Consider the following 20,341-nt stretch of genomic DNA (forward strand, 5'->3'; position numbering starts at 1 on the left):
TCGTTTGTGTGAAGGGTTGAGAATTGCTCAATATTGCCGTTTCTCAACTGGGCAAGGAAGTTTGTGAGCTGAGAATCCGGAGGTGGTTATGAAGATATTTTGGATCCACTAGCTAGATTTGCTTTATGTTTTTGGTTTTGCTGGAGGAGATTGATTCATGTATTTTGTTATAACAATCAAACCCTAATTTTCTTCCCTAAAGTTCTCTCATTTCTTCCCACCTTGCTTCTGTTCTTTGCCTCTATTTCTGCCATTTTTTCTGCTTTAAATCCTAGGTTGTGACAAAAGATACAATCGTTATATCGTGCACCATGGCGCACAATGCATTGTGCGTTCTGATTTGCCAAAACGATGTCGTTTTTATAAGTATTACTTAACAATTTCGTTACAGTTTTTTTTTAACACTTGTGTTTATGCGTATTCTGTTAAGAATTTATGTGCATCATGATTTTCTTGATTTTGCTTTGACTAGTGCAAAAGTTTATGCTTTCTGGTGGAGAGCTCATGGTGATGGACAGCTTGGTGCCCAGTTGCACAAGAATAACTATTATTACATATTTTTAACATTCTTATAACGAGTTTAATGTGTAGCTTAGTGGTGGAGAGTTTATTGTTTAGGTAAGAATTGAAGTTGTGGGTTTGAGTCCTTACTCTTTTTTTGTTCGAAAATTATTGTTGAGAAAAATAAATACAAGAATTAAATTGCACAAAATTAAGGTACATAGATCATCAGTGCTGACACAATAATTGTAGGAAACATGTGGACATTATTACTTGCTTTTGTACGTGTAGCTATTCTCAAAGGTCAAAGATATAAACTACGCGTGCTACTTTACAGATGAAAGCAATAAATTACGCAGGAACCAAGTGTATGTCTGTATTGGAGACTTTGATGTAGTTGTTTGAATTTTATAGGTTAGAAACTAGAAAGGGAGTGTTGAAGGGAAGAAATATTGGTGATCTGAAGAGATTAAAGAAAAATGGCGAGCAGTTCGCTCCTCTCTGCTGCTGCTAAGAGGTATGCATAATTGGACCTATTCCATTTTTGGGTAATTTCCATACTACTGATGTATACATTTGATCATTTTTCATAACTTGTTGGCCCATAGGTTGGATGGAAGAGTAGCCATAATTACTGGTGGTGTTGGTGGCATTGGATCTGCCATTGCGAAGCTATTCTGTCAACATGGTGCCAAAGTCCTAATAGCTGACACCCGAGATGATGAAAGCCAATCTATGTGCAAAGATTTAGGTCATGGCAACTCTTTCTTTGTTCACTGTGATGTCACAAGCGAATCTGATGTCCAAAATGCGGTGAACAAAGCAGTCTCTACACATGGAAGGCTTGATATCATGGTGAACAATGCAGGCATCGCGGGAGCCAAGGGATTGGACATTCTTGATTGCGATGGGACTGATTTTGTTAACGTGTTTCGTGTTAACACCCTTGGTGCATTTCTTGGAACGAAACACGCTGCTCGTGTGATGAAACCCAAGCAAAGGGGGAGCATAATAAACACCGCTAGTGTTGCTGGTGCTATGGGGGGTTTACCACATGCTTATACATGCTCAAAACATGCAATTGTTGGCCTGACTAAGAACACTGCCCTCGACTTGGGGCGATACGGTATCCGAGTCAACTGTGTTTCCCCTTATATACTTTCTACACAAATGACAAGGAACTATTTTGGTTTGGCAGAGGATGATAAACTTGATGTGTATTCAAACCTTAAAGGTGTTGATTTGATGCCAGAAGATGTTGCAGAGGCTGTTCTTTATCTTGCAAGTGATGAGTCCAAGTGTGTGAGTGGCCACAATCTTGTTGTGGATGCTGGCTTCTCCATTTCTAATTTAGCCTTAAATATGTTCAACCAATAAGTTATATTCCATATGCATTTAAGGTTATCTGGTTTATGGCAAATCCCTCATTTATTAATCATGGACATTATTCTATTTTGTGCATTTTGCCATAAATGTTCATCATATTTTTGAGCTGCGTTTATATTGTTTTTATTTTTATATTTTTTAGATGAAATAGAGACACAGTAACACCAACAAGATTTGTAGCTTCAAAAGGGTGCAATCGTTATATCGTAGACCAGGGTCCACAGTGCACACCCTGGTCCAATACACATGACCTCCCACATGAGAGTAGTCACTACATGCCATATGAGCACAAGGTGTTTGGCTATTACATCGTATTTATGTGTATATGTATTATGAACATAAATTCTGTACATTTTAAACTTGAATTCTTACATTATGAAGTCAAATTATGTGTATTGGACCAGAGTCTACAATGCACTGTGGACCCTGGTCCACGATATAAATTGCCCATGAACAGTTCCTTCAGTCTCCAGTGGGTCGTTCAACAACCTTGTGCAATAGTTATTGCGTGGGTTGTGGCCCAAACAGCTGTGTGGACCACGACCAAAATACAACGTCGTTTTGCTTAGTTTTATTTTTTCACGCACCCAGCTGCAACCTACATTTTTTATAATGTACATTATTCTAAAACATACTGTACATTATTCTAAAGCATAATATACATTATTTTAAAACATTGTATACAATATGTTATCACAGATGTTTCATTATTCTAAACACGTCATGTACATTATTTCAACACATAATGTACATTATTCTAACACATAATGTATATTACTTTTATTCATAATATGCACGATGATATTTTGAACCGTGGTCCATACAGCTGTGAGGACCGTAACTTGCCAACCTTGTGAGCTTGGATCTTTTACGAGTAATTTGGACTTATAAGGCATCAAGATCGTCGAGTGTACTTTATTACCATAACCTTGTAAATATTTTATGCCCAAATTATATCGTTCACCGCGGTGCGTGATCGATCATGCACCGCGCATCAAAACGACGTCGTTTTGTTTAATGAAAAGAAACAGAGTTTTCGCAAAAAATAACTCTGTTCTTCAGTTTCATTTTGTATACCTGCAGTTTCAGTTCAACACAACTACAGTTTCATTTCGATATAACTACAGTTTCATTCAATATTTATGCACTCAAATATGTGAAAATGTTATTTAATTTTATTTTATATACACTATAGTTTCATTAAAACATAACTACATGATTATTTCAATATAATTACAGCTTCATTGTACAATATACACTCAAATATGTGAAATGTTATTCAGTTTCATTTTATATATACTGTAGTTTCATTTCACCACAACTACAGTATCATTTTGATATTACTGCATTTTCATTTGATAATATAAAAATAATACGTGAGACAATATCGGTTTAGACACACTCACTACTGGAAATTATGGAATTTCCAACCACCTGGAAGTGATCTTAAATCAAGTCGAAAACCTTGTTCTGACCACTTTTAGTATCCGGAAAAACCTTTGTTGCTATTTCGGACCACTTTTTGCTTTCAACTTGATTTAAGATTACTTTTAGGTGGTCGAAAATTTAATAATTTTTAGTAGTGACTGTAGTGTCACTCCGTTATAACTGCAGAAACGACGTTGTTTTGACGCGCGGTGCATAATCGATTATTCACCACGCTGCACGATATAATGATTGATGGTCGTGTACATAACAAGTGATGTTTTATCTACACACGATAGGTCCCTTGGAATATTTTCCATACTATGCCACAATAATATTAAGAAAATATGTGGACATTATTACTTGCTTTTGTGTAGCTATCCTCAAAGATATAAAGCACGTGTTACTTATTGACAGATGAAAGCAATAAACGCAGGAACCAACTGTTTGCCTTTATTGGAGAGTTTTAGAGGTTAGAAAGGGAGTGTTGAAGGGAGGAAGTATTGGTCATCTCATCTCAAGAGATCGATTAAAGAAAAATGGTGAGCAGTTCGGTCCTTTCTACTGCTGCTAAGAGGTATCTATGCATAATTGGATCGGATCTATTCCATTTTTGGGTAATTTTCATAACACTACACTGTGACAATAGTTCATCATTTTTCATAACTTGTTGGCCCATAGGTTGGATGGAAGAGTAGCCATAATTACTGGTGGTGTTGGTGGCATTGGATCTGCCACTGCGAAGCTATTCTGTCAACATGGTGCCAAAGTCCTAATAGCCGACACCCGAGATGATGATGAAAGCCAATCTATCTGCAAAGATTTAGGTCCCGGTAACGCTTTCTTTGTTCACTGTGATGTCACAAGCGAAGCAGATGTCCAAAATGCAGTGAACAAAGCAGTCTCTACACATGGAAGGCTTGATATAATGGTGAACAATGCAGGCATCACGGGAGCCAAGGGATTGGACATTCTTGATTGCGATGGGACTGATTTTGTTAACGTGTTTCGTGTTAACACCCTAGGTGCATTTCTGGGAACGAAACACGCTGCTCGTGTGATGAAACCCGTGCAAAGGGGGAGCATAATAAACACAGCTAGTGTTTCTGGTGTTATGGGGGGTTTTCAACATGCTTATACGTGCTCAAAACATGCGATTGTTGGCCTGACTAAGAATACTGCCCTCGACTTGGGGCGATACGGTATCCGAGTCAACTGTGTTCCCCTTATATAATTCCTACACAAATGATAAGGACCTATTTTGGGTTGGCAGAGGATGATAAACTTGACGTGTATTCAAACCTTAAAGGTGTTGATTTGATGGCAGAGGATGTTGCAGAGGCTGTTCTTTATCTAGCAAGTGATGAGTCGAAGTATGTGAGTGGCCACAATCTTGTTGTGGATGCTGGCTTCTCCATTTCTAATTTAGCCTTAAATCTTTTCAACCAATAAATTATATTATATATATTCCATATGCATTATATTTAAGGTAATCTGGTTTATGGCAAATCATATAATAATCATGGACATTATTCTATTTTGTGAATTTTGCTATAAATGTATGTTCATCATATTTTTGAGCTGCTTTTATATTGTTTTTATTTTTATATATTTTTGAGCTTGTTCAGAAGAGTAGTGTTAACAAAAACTCTCTAGTCTTCCATGTCCAATCCATGATCTCCATATTTATCCATACAACTATGGTCTAGTCTTTCATATAAACTCAATCTCCATTATCTTCCTTAGTTGGTACATTTCAAGCCAATTTTCACTTCAAGCTAGCTTTAACAAATGCAGCCATGTCTTCAACAAGGATTTCTCATGCACTGGATAGTCTTTGATTGCCTTGTAAATAGTAATAGAATAAATCACTTAAATAATAATCAGACTTACAGCACGTTTGGTTCACGGAATGAATTTTGAGGTAATAGGAATGCTATTCCATAAGGAATGCAATAGGCAAGGAATAGAATAGGAATTGTATTCTATTGTTTGGTTCGCGGAAGGAATAGACTTTAGGAATTATATTACAGTGTTTGGTCGATTTAAGGAATAGAAATGAAATATGTTTTAAAAGACATAAATACCCTTATAAAAATATGTGATGGTGGCGATAGAGGTGGTGGTGGTGGCGGTGATGGTGGTGGTGCTGGGGTGGTAGTGGTGGTGGTGGCGGTGGCAGTGGTGGAGGCGACGGTGGTGGTGTTGACGGTGACGGTTGTGGCAGTGGTGGTGGGGGCAGCGACGGTTGTGGCGGTGGTGGTGGTGGTGGTGGTGGTGCTGGGTGGTGGTTCTGGTGGTGGCGGCGGCGGCGATGGTGGTGGCGGTGGCGGTGGTGGTGATGGTGGCGGTGGCAGTAGTGGTGGCGCGACGGTGGCAGTGGTGGGGGCGGCGGTGGTGGGGGCGGCGACGGTTATGGCGATGGTGGTGGTGGCGGCGGTGATGGTGGTGGTGGCGGCGGCGGCGGTGATGGTGGTGGTGGTGGCGGCGGTGATGGTGGTGGTGGTGGTTGCGGCGGTGGTGGTGAAATAGGATAAATTTATATATATGATAAAAAAAATTAGGTTAAAGAAAGGGGTAAAAAAGGAAATAGATTCTAAAATGTATTCCTGAGCGTTCAGTAATAGGCTAATACCAGGGGGGGCCCTAGTAATAGCTATTACCTTATTTGAGGTAATAGGCTATTACCAAGAATATTATTTCTGGTAATAGAAATGGTTACCAAACAACGGAATAGGCCTATTACTGGGAATGCTATGCCATTCCCGGCCTATTCCGTGAACCAAACGGGCCATTAGAGTTCTTGAATTCTTGTTCTACCCGGACCTTCACGCATCTTTATATAGCAATCGTTATACCCTACACCACGGCGCGCGTAGCACTGTGCGCCCCGCGCCTCCCAAAACGACGTCGTTTTGGGGTCATTTTGGGAGGCGCGGTAGGAAGTTGCTGTGGTTATGTGTATTTGTTCACACAATTATGTGTATATGTTCACACAATTATGTGTATTTGTTCATACAGTTATGTACATTTTTTATACAATTATGTACATTCTTTTTATACAATTATGTACATCCGAATCAGAAAATTTGTGTGTATTATGTTAAGAGTTGATGTGTATTATGTTAAAAGTTTATGTTTATTATGTATTATGTTAGATTATGTGTATTATCTTTTAAAAAGAGTATGTATATTTTGTTATATAATTATGTACATTCATGTATACAATTATGTGTATTCTAGTATAACATTATGTACATTTTTGAGCAACGTTTTTTTTTTTTTTTTTTTTTTTTTAAAGAAAAAATTACTGCCATTCACTAGGGTGGGAAATTAAAAAAAAAAATAAATAAAACGACGTCGTTTTGCATCTGGGCGCACAGTGCAACGCGCGCCGTGGTGTAGGATATAAATTGCCTTTATACAGAGGAATATCATATCTCAAAAATAATATGTTAAATTTCGTCAAGATAAGGAGAAACACTCATCATCAAGAAGAAATACCCATCTCAAACTAACCTTCGAATCTGGAGAAGATTTTTTTTCTCTCTATTAGCTCTTCATATTTGGTATCTTTTTCTAGATCCCTTTTTGCCGCGTTTTCCTTTCTCATGCAGACGACGGGAGGCTCATCGGTGCGGCCACCCTCGTCTGCGGGGAATGGGGAAGAAGGCGGTGGGGAAACACGTAGCCACTCGTGGACTTAGAGTCCTTTATATTCGATATCCAGTTAGCGTCGTTATACCCTTCAAGTTCAGCAGGATATCTTGTATATACCTCCAGCTCAAATATCTCATAACTCTCACTATTGCTTTCCATTGCGCATCACTGGGTTACTCGTATATCTACTGAGTTTACTAACTGTTGGAAAAATAGCATTAAAATGACATGTTAAGTGGCTATTTTGTGATATAATTATCAGTGGGGTCCACTTTCAATTTGGGTCGGGTCAAAGTGGATTTGGGTTCTTCGTAGTGAGACGAAGGGATTGATATATTGTACGCTCAAAATGGATAATGGGGGAATGAGATATTGATTCTCAAAGTAGACCCATTGAGTTGGAAAAATGAAGGGAAAAAGTGAGCTTTTGTCCCACATTAGTTTGGGAAGCTTTGCCCCACTATTTATACAAGAGTTCTTTATAAGCTTATTGAATTGTATAGCATAGAGGCTCTCTCTCGTTTGCGTCGGCATGACTCTGAGTGCGCCAGCTGTTGCTGCGCAACACGAGAGTCTGAATCTTGTGTCTGTTCCAGTTTTGATTTTTTGAATTAAATCTCAAATAATGGTGGCTGTTTCAGGTGTTACAAACTGTGCATTAAATGCCAAAATTGAATGTTATTGATTCTGTTTCAGGTGTTACAAACCGTGCATTAAATGCCAAAATTGAATGTTATTGATTTTTCACCTTAATGGTGGCTGTTTCAGGTGTTACAAATCGTGCATTAAATGTCAAAATTGAATGTTATTGATTCTTCACCTCCTATATCAGAAGGGAGTGGGACAGCAGATATTTAAGACAAGAAAATAGTGAAGAACTACGGACTTAGAACAACACACACAACACATAAAATATTGTTTTCCCTCTCTCAAAAACTCTGCTCCTACTCCATTCTTGAAGCTGTGTTCTGCCCGTGCTCTAGTTCGCCGAGTTCGTTCATTTGGGTGCTCAAACGTCGAACCGTTGTACGTTTTATCCTGGAAAGCCTAGACCACAACGCTCCTAGCACTTTTGGGAGGTGACAAATAAGGTTTTAAGGAAAAAAGCACTTCGCCGAACTCGTACTTATCTCCTTTCTTCATATCCTTCTTTCTTGTTTTGGATTATGCTCTGAGTAAAAATCTTTTCTACTTTCTTGTTGGATTGGAATTATAATCTGAGGATTATAAGTTCCAATTTTTTGTTGATATATATTGGTATATCTTTTACGTAAATATATATGTATATATAACCTTTGGGTCCGTTTTATATATATTTGTGTGTGTGTGTGTGTGTGTGTGTGTGTATATATATATATATATATATATATATATATATATATATATATATATATATATATTAGATATATATATCAAATAGTATTTTATATATTTTCGTGTGTATATATAAATACTATTTTGGGATATTAAATCGACTTTTGGTTCATTATCACCAACAATTTAAAACCTTATTTTGTATAATAATGAACAAGTCGAAGGATTCCAAGAGTATTGGATCCGTGAATGTTGCTCGTGGTGCACATTCAAATGGTCGGAATGGCAACGATGTGGATGTTGCACATTCCGAGATGCCGGTTGACGGTAGCAACGTTGGAAATGATATTTCCATGGGAGTTGCAAAAACACACGATAGTGCTCCGGAGAACGTTGGTTCACGAACCAGTAGACCAGTGGCTGATGGCACGCAATTGGTACGTATTGTGTTGCCTACTGGATCGGCTAAAAGCCACGAAGGATCCTATGATGGTGTGATCACTACATAGTCTAAGGACTATTGTAGTGTAACCAACGTCTTCAACAATAATCAATGGAAAGGCAAACGAAAGTTTAGGCCTGAAGATGATTATGAGGAAGAAGTGAGCAGCCACTATGAAGCGAACCGTCATCCTGGTGAAAAGGAAGCGGACAACTTCGCTTGGGTTAAAGAATGTGGATGGTTGGACGAGTGAGGTCACAACCGAGGTTTCTTTAACCGGTACCCCCGATGTGCGCTATGGACCACCCTTCGTAGAGTGGACGTTTGGAAAATGGAACAAGGCACACGGGTTGAAGGATTACTACGAGATAGGAATAAGGAATTTTGTTTCCAATGTAATTTCCTATTTATTTATTTTGAATAAATGTGGTAGTATCCTTGTGATACATTTTTATTGTTGAATAAAAATGAGTTGTTCCATTTATGTGTTTGAACTTTGTATATTTTGAAATATTCTTGTGTGATATTTTAATATATAAAAGATTCAATATGGATGCCTAGTGCATCAAGTATCATTATTTGGAAAATGCTAAAACGGCTTAATGGCCGTAACAAAATGTAACAAGCGTGTTATATGTTTGAAATCCCGTAAAAGGACTTCGGTTCTGGTTCATGTAGAACGATAAGGATTTCAAGGATCAATATGTCAAAAAATGGGATAACTATATAATCGTGAGCGTCACAGCTCAAGTGTTGAATATTTTAAATAATATTCTGAGAACGATTATATGAGTTTGATTCAACTAGTCGGAATTTTGGTTGATTTGATAATGTTAATTATGTTAAAATTAACTTGATCAAAAATCCAAATTATACTAGTATGGAATATAATTTGAGACAAATAATGATTTGTTGGATGGTGCTTTCGTAGCACTAATGGAGAGTGCAAGTTAAATTAACACTGTATTGCTAATTAACTTAGCACCAGTTAAGTGTTATTTTAAAAGCACTAATACTAGTGTTTAATAGCACGAATGATAGTGCTTGATAGCACTAACGAAAGGATGCTTGGCTAATTTTGTAATTAGCTAATAAGCATTGGAATTATAAATTAAGCAACTATGTGTTGCTGTGAGTTTATAATTTAAAGCAATAGAATATTGCTTTGGAATCGAGGCGTTAGTTTGGCAGCAATGATTCGTGCTTGGTATAGCATGATTCGTGCCTCATTCCTAAGCACTGATTCGTGCTTCAACTTCAAAAGCATTGATTCGTGGTCTTGGCCTTTCGGTCAAATTTCGAATGGATTCGTGAGGGCTAATCTGTTAGCACCCGCGAGATGTGTAACACATGTTTATTCTTTATAAGAATAAAGAGAAAAACCAAATTAATCATGGATTAATGCGGTTACGAACGATCGATGTAGTGAATATGAAACACTGATAGGCATATTTTACACTCATATTTTAGGTACATCTTTATAATAATTTTGCATTAGTTATTTAATATTATCTTATAATTATTTCTTTTTATATATAATATATAATATATATAAGAATACATACTACGTACTGTACAAGTATATATCTATATATGCATTATAAATATATTTATTATGAATCCTTAAATAAGTTAAAGTATTATTTTAAGCATTGTTTGGTCAAATCCTTAATCTTTTTGCAAAAAGACAAAATCAAATGAAACATTATATTTGTTTCTTAATTCCTAGGTGCGGCGCAGCTCACGTACGGAAGAAGCGGAAGAATGTCTCGACCCATTTCTGCATCATGGCGCAAAGATAGGAAGTTAGTGGAAGAAAATAAATCAGGAATTGTATAAATAGTAAAAGAATTTCATTTGTTCGACGTTCATTCTTCCCCTCTCGATTATTCTTTAAAGTTGTTGTCAATGTCTATTCGTGGCTAATTTCTTTAGCTTGGTTTAGTGAACTAAAGCCCCGGAATTGATTATGCTGTAAGATTATTTATTTATTTTATTATATAATTTTTATGCATTTGGGTATTAAATATTCTTCTAACCTATTTGATATAATTCTTTGCTATATTAGATAATGTTGTGCTACAAATTTTTCTAATATTCAGTAGCAACTGAGGTTAATTATTGACGGCTTAGTGATAATTGATTTCAGGAAGAATATTTTCCTAAATTAAATGCAACCGCTTGTGCTTGTGTTATTTAGTTTGTCGGTTTTCCTAGTTCCTATTGCTGCTATTAAATTAAATCTATAGCGTTTCTCTTAGGTTATTTAGTAGTTAGGGGTAATTAAACCGCGTGTGCTTTAGTTACCTACAACTAAGGGAAAACGGAAATGAAATAATTCCACGACAAATATTCAATTGCATATCAATTACCTTTTTGAGTCAATGATCAGTGTTAAATTCCGGTAGTGGATCTTTGCTAACCAAGATTTTCTATTCTGAGTGTTTTCAATATATTGTTTTCATTGCTTTATTCATTTATTTTCTTTGATTATCACCTTCATACCAAAACCCCCTTTACTTTAATTTGAACACATACATTAAACTAGTTACTCCTAGTGGGATCGATCCTTACTCCCGCTACTACGTTTGTAAGGTTTTAATTTGGGAGCCTATGACAGCTCACCAAACACCAATTGGTGATTTCTACGCAAGCATTGGTATCGTACTCGAGCGTACCACATGGTATTCACCTAAATCGAACGTTGTTGCTGAACATAAATATCAAGACGTTGATAAGTTCGGGTCAACCTCAAGGTATGTGGGGTGAGACAATACTTTGGACAAGTAAGTACCTTTTAAATAAGGTTACCCGCATGAAATTCTTACGAATTGTGGGTACGTAGGAAGTGTTCCTACTAATGCCTGAAATGTGGGGGTGTTTTGCCAAAGGCGTTGTGGTTCTTATTACACGAGTCCTATAGTTTGGATGTACATAAGAACACGGTAAATTGAAACAAGAAATTCATCGCTCTTTAGAAGATACGTTTCTGTGAAGGTTCAATAAAAGGACCTAACACGTTGAAATGAATTTTCGACGTAGCTGTGGTTGAAGGGTATGAAAGAGAACCCGAGCTCAAAGCTAAATGTAGCAAGAGAGCTAGGATTGAAAAATCCCTTGGTCCAGATTTTCTGGCGTACATGCTAGAATGTGACACTCATATTCTAACTTGTTTACTTGAAAATAAATTGAATTTTCTGACATGGTTGTTAGAAAACGAGCCTCGAACGTATGTAGAAGTGTTGACTTCTACAGGTGAACCAACCCGAGAGAGGTTACCAAAGGTGAAGTGGATTCTATCTTAAAGAATCATACTTGGAACTGGTTGTTCTTCCTCCGGGTTGTAAAACCTCTGGATCCTAAGTGGATCACTAGTCGGAAGATAAAACCGGTTGGATATATTGAAGTAAAATGGCCGGGCTTGTAATTGTAGATTACATACTACGCGAGTGCCACAGTTACTTCGATATGCATTCTCTTGTGATGAGAATGAAATCCATTAGTATGATACTTGCCATAGTCGTTTAGCGAAACTTGGAAGTTCATCGAAATGGATGGATCGCTTTTTTAGTGGACATGGAACGACCTGAGGGTTTGTGGTTCCACGTTGTGAAAAGAAAGTGTGTAATTGGTGAAATCATAGTATGGTTCGAAACAATTGCCTTAGTGTTTGGCATGTAGGTTTGATCATACAATGATGACCAACGAGTTTAGTATAAATAAAAGTGACAAGTGGGTCTACGTAATGTATACGATAGACGGTGATATCATTGTTTGTTTATACACGATAAACTCATCGTGGGTAGTAATGATCAATTCTACTAGGAACATGTTAAATTTGAGATTTGACATGAGAGGTGTGAGTTTGGCGGATTTAATCTTCGAGATTAAAATCGTGAGAAGACCGTATGGTTTCGTGGTAAGCCAATCTCATTGTATTGGTTGAATCTTTGTAAATGATGTTAATCAAGTGGCTTGGACACCGTTAGATACTAACGTACAACTAGCCAATAATCACGAAGATTGTACTTCTCATGGAGAACACATTCAGATTATTGGAAGTTTAATTGTATCAAATGGGTTGTACTAGGCCGGATATTGCCTTGCGGTTAACAAACTCGGTATACATACGAGTAACCCTAGTGTTACGCACTAGAAGACAATAGTGAGAGTTATGAGATACTTAAGGTATGCTCGTGACTTTGGACTGCACTACGTGGGATATCTAGTTGTACTTGAAAATTCTTGAAATGATTTGTGATAGCTAAGATCCATGACGGGATCAAAGCTGAGAGCCTTACACTCGTGTCACGAGCGAGTAGGCCGAATGACTATGCCATTTTTTCGAGAATGTTCCTAGAGATAAACTCGTACCTCCAATTTGTGTGCGTTGCGATAGTCAAGCCAAAATTGGTTAAGTACAGAGTTAGATGTGGAATGGAAAGTCTAGACTTATAAGTCGTAGACATCATACCATTAAACACTTTCTCACAACAGGGGTTATCTCTATTGACTATGTGATGTCAAAAGATAACGTAGCGGCTGCTAACTCGCTAACCCGAGGGTAAGCAAATGGTTGTGGAGAAATTGGAACGAGGAATGGGTCTAAAGCCCTTGGACTAAAAGTTCTATAGTGGATACCCAACCTAGCTGGTACCTAAGTTCAATGGGACAACTAAATTATGGGATGAAGCGTGTCACTGTGGGGGTCTCGGACTCCCTACCACTCCTCGTTAAGAACAGTGACTCCCGCACGAGGTTAGCACGTTAATGCTTTAATGATTCGAATGTCGATTAACATGCGTGAGTATGCGGGATACTCGGAAAAGAATCACCTATGTGAGAGAGAAGTGAGGGTCGCTTCAAAGGAGAATTGATGGGCACAATTCTTCACAAACTCTTGCAGAACCAGGAAGGTGACCCACGACCAAAACGGGCACACTCATGAGAATAGAGCATGGTTGGGAGGTTCCTGTGTGAGATATGTAAACGTCTACACAAACGGCAGTCGGTTCAAAGACATCGCGTTCTATTGTACAGCCAGTAGAGTAAACATATCTTCACAAGGGAAGGTTCAAAGGGTAGTGATCCCTACCTATCCTATGCAGGGATCGACCGCTGAACACAGTTGTTTCTGATTTCAAAATACCCTGAAAATCAATTTTTCATTCATGTGGGGGATTGTTGGAAAAATAGCATTAAAATGGCATGTTAAGTGGCTATTTTGTGGTACAATTATCAATGGGGTCCACTTCCGATTTGGATCGGGTCAAAGTGGATTCGGGTTCTTCGTAGTGAGACAAAGAGATTGATATATCGTACGCTCAAAACGGATAATGGGTGAATGAGATATTGATTCTCAAAGTAGACCCATTGAGTTGGAAAAATGAAGGGAAAAAGTAAGCTTTTGTCCCACATTGGTTTGGGAAGAGGATTTTCACCACTATTTATACAAGAGCTCTTTTTAAACTTATTGAATTGTATAGTATAGAGGCTCTATCTCGCGCAGGGGGTGGGGGCGTTGCAAAACAAATCCCAAATTGAGATCGAAAAGGCTTGATTCACCTAAGCTCGTGTGCGCCGGCACCCGGAACCTTTCGGTCTCGTGTGCACTGACGCACGAAAGTTCGTGCGTCCCGAAAGTGGCTGCCTTGGACGAAAGTAACCGAGCTGAAACAGCGCGAACCATTCGTTTGTTTTGGACTGTTACGGAATTAATCTTGTATTAATTCCAGTTTTGATTTTTTGAATTAAATCTCAAATAATGGTGGTTTTTTCAGGTGTTACAAATCGTGCATTAGATGCCAAAATTGAATTCTATTGATTCTTCACCTCCTATATAAAAAGGGAGTGGGACAGCAGATTTTTACGACAAGAAAGTAGTGAAGAACTACGGACTTAGAACAACACACACAACACAGAAAATATTGTTTTCCCTCTCTCAAAAACTCTGCTCCTACTCCATTCTTGAAGCTGTGTTCTGCCCGTGCTCTAGTTTGCCGGGTTCGGTCGTTTGGGTGCTCAAATGTCGAACCGTTGTACGTTTTATCCTGGGAAGCCTAGGCCACAACGCTCCTAGCACTTTTGGGAGGTGGCAAATAAGGTTTTAAGGAAAAAGGCACTTCACCGAACTCGTACTTACCACCTTTCTTCCTCTCCTTCTTTCTTGTTTTGGATTATGCTCTAAGCAAAAATCTTTTCAATTTCTTGTTGGATTGGAATTATAATCTGAGGATTATAATTTCCAATTTTTTTTGATATATATTGGTATATCTTTTTCGTATATATATATGTATATATCCTTTGGGTCCGTTTTATATATATTTGTGTGTGTATATATATTTCGGATATATATCAAATAGTATTTTATATATTTTTGTGTGTATATATAAAATACTATTTTGGGATATTAAATTGACTTTTGGTTCATTATTACCAACACTAACTGCAAAGGCAATATCTGGCCCGTTACAACTCATTAGATACATCAAACTTCCAATAATCCTAGCGTATTCTACTTGAGAGATTGACTTTCCACAATTTCTAGGGAGATGTACGTTAGTATCTAACGGTGTCCTAGCCACTTGATAGCAATCCTTGTTAAACTTTGCAAGGGTTTTATCAACACAATGAGACTGGCTTAACACAAGACCATCAGCTCTTTTAACGATTTTAATCCATTGGATTAAATCTGCCAAACCCATATCCTTCATGTCAAATTTTGAATTTAACATGTTCTTGGTAGATTTGATCATTGGATCGTTACTACTCACGATGACTATATCATCCACATATAAACAAAGAATGACATAACCATCTATCATTTCCTTAACGTAGACACACTTGTCACTTTCGTTTATATTAAACTCATTGGTTAACATTGCATGGTCAAACTTCTCGTGCCACTACTTAGGCGCTTGTTTTAAACCACATAAATATTTAACAAATTTGTAGAATTTCTTCTCTTGGCCCAGAACCACAAAATCCTCAGGTTATTCCATATAGATTTCTTCATCTAACTCGCCATTCAAGAAAGCTGTTTTCACATCCATTTGATGAACTTCCAAATTTCGCAGTGCGGCTATGGCAAGTATCATCCTTTTAGAATTTATTCTCGTCCCGGGAGGTTACATGTCGAAGTAATCAAGGCCCTCGCGTTGCCTATAACCTTTAATTACAAGCCTAGACTTATACTTCTCAATGGAACCATCATGTTTCAACTTCCGTCTAAAGACCCATTTGGATCCCAATGGCTTACAACCCGGAGAAAGATCAACCAGTTCCCAAGTGTGATTATGTAGGATAGAATCCATTTCACTATTTATAGCCTCTTTCCACATTGGTCATTCCGTAGAAGTCACAACTTCTACATACGTTCGAGGCCCATTTTCTAAAAAACATGTTAGAAAATTCGGTTCATTTTCTAGTAAACAAGTTAGAATATGCGTATCACATTCTAACAAGTACGTCGGAAAATATTAACCAAAGGATTTTTCAATCCTAACTCGCTTGCTACGTCTAGCTTCGAGCTTGAGTTATTTTTCAGACCCTCCACTACCGTTATCCACAGCCTCGTCGAATATTCATTTCAACGTACTAGGTCCCTCACTAGACCTACACGGAAAAACTTCTTCAAAAAACGATGCATTCCTTGATTCAATTATCGTGTTCTTATGTATGTCTGGATTATGTGACTCATGTACTAAGAATCGATACGCACTACTGTTATGTGCATAGCCAATAAAGATACAGTCCACTATTTTAGGACCTATCTTTATTTTCCAAGGTGTTGACACTAATACCTTGGCAAGACACCCCCACACTTTTAGGTACTGGTAGGAAGGTTTCCTACCGTTCTACAGCTCATAAGGAGTCTTATCGAGCTTCTTGCGGGGAACCTTATTTAAAAGGTAATTGCTTGTCAAAACCGCCCCCACCCCACATACTTTGAGGTAGGCCCAAACATATCAACATCGCATTCATCATCTCTTTCAATGTGCGATTTTTCCGTTCGGCAACACCGTTTGACTGAGGTGCGTAAGGTGTCGTACGCTCGTGTATGATACCTACACTTGCACAGAAGTCACCAATATGTGCTTCGTACTCACCACCTCGATCGCTTTTGACCTTCTTTGTAACACCCCGAAATTTCGAAACTTTAAAAACTTATATGATAAAGGTAATTTCTCATAAAATCCCAAACAGAGCATTACTAATTATAAGTGTACGGGGTGCTATGCCACATCTGAGCTGGAGAACTCAGATGCACAGGCTAAACTAACTAGGTATCCTCAATACATCATTGTGGCACGCAGGCCGAAAGGAAAGACTATCTATCTAATCCACGATCTTCTAGCGCGCTCTGGGATCTACTCATCTGTGCCTGAAAGCCAAATATATCTGTTCAGTGAGAGATGCCGGTAACCCACTCCAACGCGTTGAAATACATTATAGATAGATATATATAGATAAACTGTAACACCCCGAAATTTTTAAAACTTTTGAGACTTATATAATAAAGGTAAAATTCTCATTATATCTCAAAACATAAAATAAGAGTACGGGGTGCTATGCCACACCCGAGCTAGAGAACTCAGGTGCACAGGCTTAACTAACTAATATCCTTGACAATGTCAATACATAGGCATGGCACGCAGGCCGAAAGGGAAGACTATCTACTCTACGCTCCAAATCTCTAGCGCGCTCCAGTGTCTACTCATATGTGCCTGAAAGCCAAATATATCTGTTCAGCGAGAGATGCTGGTAACCCACTCCAACGCGTTGAAATACATTATAGATAGATATATATATAGATATACGAAAACCATTTTGAAGCAGGAAGATATATACTTAAGAGACACTAGTTTTAAAACCAAGAATAGACTCGACAGATAGGGATAAACACATTCAACAGTTATAACCAAGCATATAAAGATACTAGCACATATCCTATGTTCACAAATTCACTTCATCTCATTCACGTCATCATTCAATTTTCATCTCATCACCCAAGCATACTTTGGTGGCGCCATAGGACCAATCGCATGCCCATACATGAGGGTCAGCGCATATAGCTCTGACACGGCCCCGCAGCACCCTGTCTCGTATCGCAATACCCAGGGGTCGATCGCAACCGACCGGTGAACCGCAGCTCATCATAATGTTTGATCACAACCAAACAGTAGACCGCAGCCCAAGAGTAGTCATCTGACCGCAGCCAGGAATATGAACCGCAGCTCATGTAAAACGTTTGATCGCAACCAAACGGTGGACCGCCGCCCAAAAGTGATCATCTGACCGCAGCCAGGAATATGAACCGCAGCTCATGTAAAATGTTTGATCGCAACCAAACAGTGGACCGCAGCCCAAGAGTGTAATTCTGACCGCAGCTCAGGAATAACCAATTTGATCGCACCCATATTGGGGTATCATGCACACATATCACATAGCAAGCACATGCAACCCACATTAACATATTGGGAAGGGGAGAAAACCTGTAATGAAATCTATGCGTGGTCATCCACATACTAGGAATAATCCTAAGGGGTTCATACTTCTTTCACCTAGGCCAACGGGATACCAATTCTACTAGCATGTGACATATATACATATATAAGACTCGTTTATCCTACGAATGGTACCCGAAACATCAAACTAGACTTTAGGCACGATAAACGGGGTCCGTTGGGACACCACGAGGGTCGGGGAAACATCAAACGGGGAAGCCGAAGACCCAAGTTGGATAATTTCCAGCGGGTAGCCGGTGGGTGGAGGACCACCAGTCGGCTGCCCGCCGGTGACAAGTCTCCGGGCAGCGGGTGCCCGGCGGGCAGTCGCCTGCCCGCCGGCTGCCCGTTGCCGGCGACGCCCTTCTCGGGCAGTGGGTAGGTGGCGGGTCCCCATACCCCCACTGACTCTTTATCAAAATAAACGTCCCGGGATCCGTTGTGGAACCCGAAACCATGCTTAGATACTTTTAAACGTAATTGATGACACCACGTAGACAATTAACGGATCAAAAGCAGGAATCATATAGCACATATCCTATCATGACTTCTAAACATAATCAACACCTGAACATGTGAAATCCCACCCAATTATATCAAGAATAACACAATACGAAATTCCCAATTTTAACCTAGGGCTCTAATCATATTCAAATCAATAAAATCATAATTCATATTTTAATCATCAAAACATCAAGATTCATCAAGAACATCACATAATCATCAAGAACCTCTTATCATCACCAAGATCATCAAGATCACACATAAAATCATCTCATAATCATGAAGAACATATCACCAACATCATAAACGATTCATCAAGACACAAGTATAGAGAGGAGGCCAAAGAAGATAATTATAGCAAGGAAAATAGGTTTTGTTGAGACATGGGTTACCTCTTAGCCTTAATTAATTTCCTTAGCTATGAAGGGTCTTTCTTTAAGATTCCTTCTTTCTTGATTTCTCCTAGGGGGATTCTTGGAACTTCTTGTGTGGTGAGAGATTATTGTGGTGTGGGTTCTAGTTGCCTCCTATGCCCCCTATTTATATACCTAAGAGTCCCTAATTAGGGTTAGTTCTATTCCTTCTAGGACTAGGGGATTGTGTTTAGGGATAAGGGTCCATGGACTATGGTGGGCCTTTCTTAATTAATTAGTTAATGAGATTTATTTCTTCTTTTCCGGGTAAATAGTTAATTGGTTCATGGGCCGTAACACGGGGTGTTACACTCTCCCCCCCTTAATGGGAAGCTTCGTCCCCGAAGCTTTGGTCCTCGTAGAGTGCCCTCGTCTCTTATTCTATGTTTTCGCCCTGGTTACCTTGTGTGAAGAGTTCGAGATAGCGTTCTTTCATTGTGTCCTTGAGTTCCCATGTTGCTTCTTCGGTCCCATGGTTAGTCCAGAGGACTTTTACCATTTCTATGGCTTGTTGGCGAGTGGTTCTTGTCTTGGTGTCCAGGATTCTTACGGGTTTTTCTTCGTAAGTTAGTGTGTCGTCGAGGCCCACGGCCTCGGGTTGTAGCACGTGGCTTGGATCGTGTACATATTTCTTTAGTTGGGATATATGGAATATGTTGTCTACCCGTTCCAGTTCGATGGGTAGGGCGAGGCGGTAGGCTAGGTTCCCGACTCTTTCTATGATTTCATAGGGGCCGATAAACCGGGGGCTGAGTTTCCCTTTCCTTCCGAACCTCATTACCCCTCGTGTGGGTGAGATTCTCAACCAGACTTTGTCTCCGGTGGCGAACTCGGCTTGTTTTCTGCCTAGGTCGGTGTAGGATTTTTGGTGGTCTTGAGCGGCCTTCATTCATTCTTGTTTGTGCTTGACTTTAGCTATGGTGTCTTGTAAGTATTGGGGTCCTAGTGTTACTAGGCTGACCATGTCTTCCCAACATAGGGGGGTTCTACATTTTTTACCGTACAGAGCTTTGTAGGGAGCCATGCGAATACTCGCGTGGTAGCTGTTGTTGTAGGAGAACTCGATGAGGTCTAGATGTTCTTCCCATGTCCCTTGGAAATCTAACATGCAGGCCCTTAGCATGTCCTCGAGAGTCTAGATGGTTCTCTCGGAGGCCCTTAGCAGGCCCTTCAGCTGTGTCCCCAGGGCT

The 20,341-nt window shown here is 39.0% G+C and overlaps 2 protein-coding genes and 1 pseudogene across 3 annotated transcripts in view; all 3 read left to right on the forward strand.

Moving 5' to 3' along the window:
* The first annotated feature begins 871 nt into the window (after nt 1-871).
* Nucleotides 872-4,919, forward strand: LOC109160351 (secoisolariciresinol dehydrogenase-like). Of its 2 annotated transcripts, XM_019308683.1 has the most exons (3): nt 872-1,018; nt 1,110-1,901; nt 4,802-4,919. In XM_019308683.1, the coding sequence occupies exons 1-2, from the start codon at nt 981-983 to the stop codon at nt 1,876-1,878; spliced, it is 807 nt and encodes a 268-aa protein (XP_019164228.1). In that variant the 5' UTR covers nt 872-980; the 3' UTR covers nt 1,879-1,901; nt 4,802-4,919. The 2 variants fall into 2 exon arrangements, with proteins under 2 accessions (XP_019164228.1, XP_019164226.1); XM_019308681.1 differs by lacking the exon at nt 4,802-4,919 and having other exon boundaries at nt 1,110-1,953.
* The window catches only part of LOC109160352 (zerumbone synthase-like), a 148,318-nt gene continuing 131,751 nt past the window's right edge, over nt 3,775-20,341 (forward strand). Inside the window, exon 1 of the mRNA XM_019308686.1 lies at nt 3,775-3,805. The gene's annotated coding sequence lies outside the window, so the exon portion shown is untranslated. The remainder of the gene's footprint in view (nt 3,806-20,341) is intronic.
* Nucleotides 3,799-4,902, forward strand: LOC109160350 (annotated as a pseudogene).

This window comes from Ipomoea nil, unplaced genomic scaffold, assembly GCF_001879475.1.
Source record: "Ipomoea nil cultivar Tokyo-kokei standard unplaced genomic scaffold, Asagao_1.1 scaffold2845, whole genome shotgun sequence".
Classification (NCBI taxonomy): Eukaryota; Viridiplantae; Streptophyta; class Magnoliopsida; order Solanales; family Convolvulaceae; genus Ipomoea; species Ipomoea nil.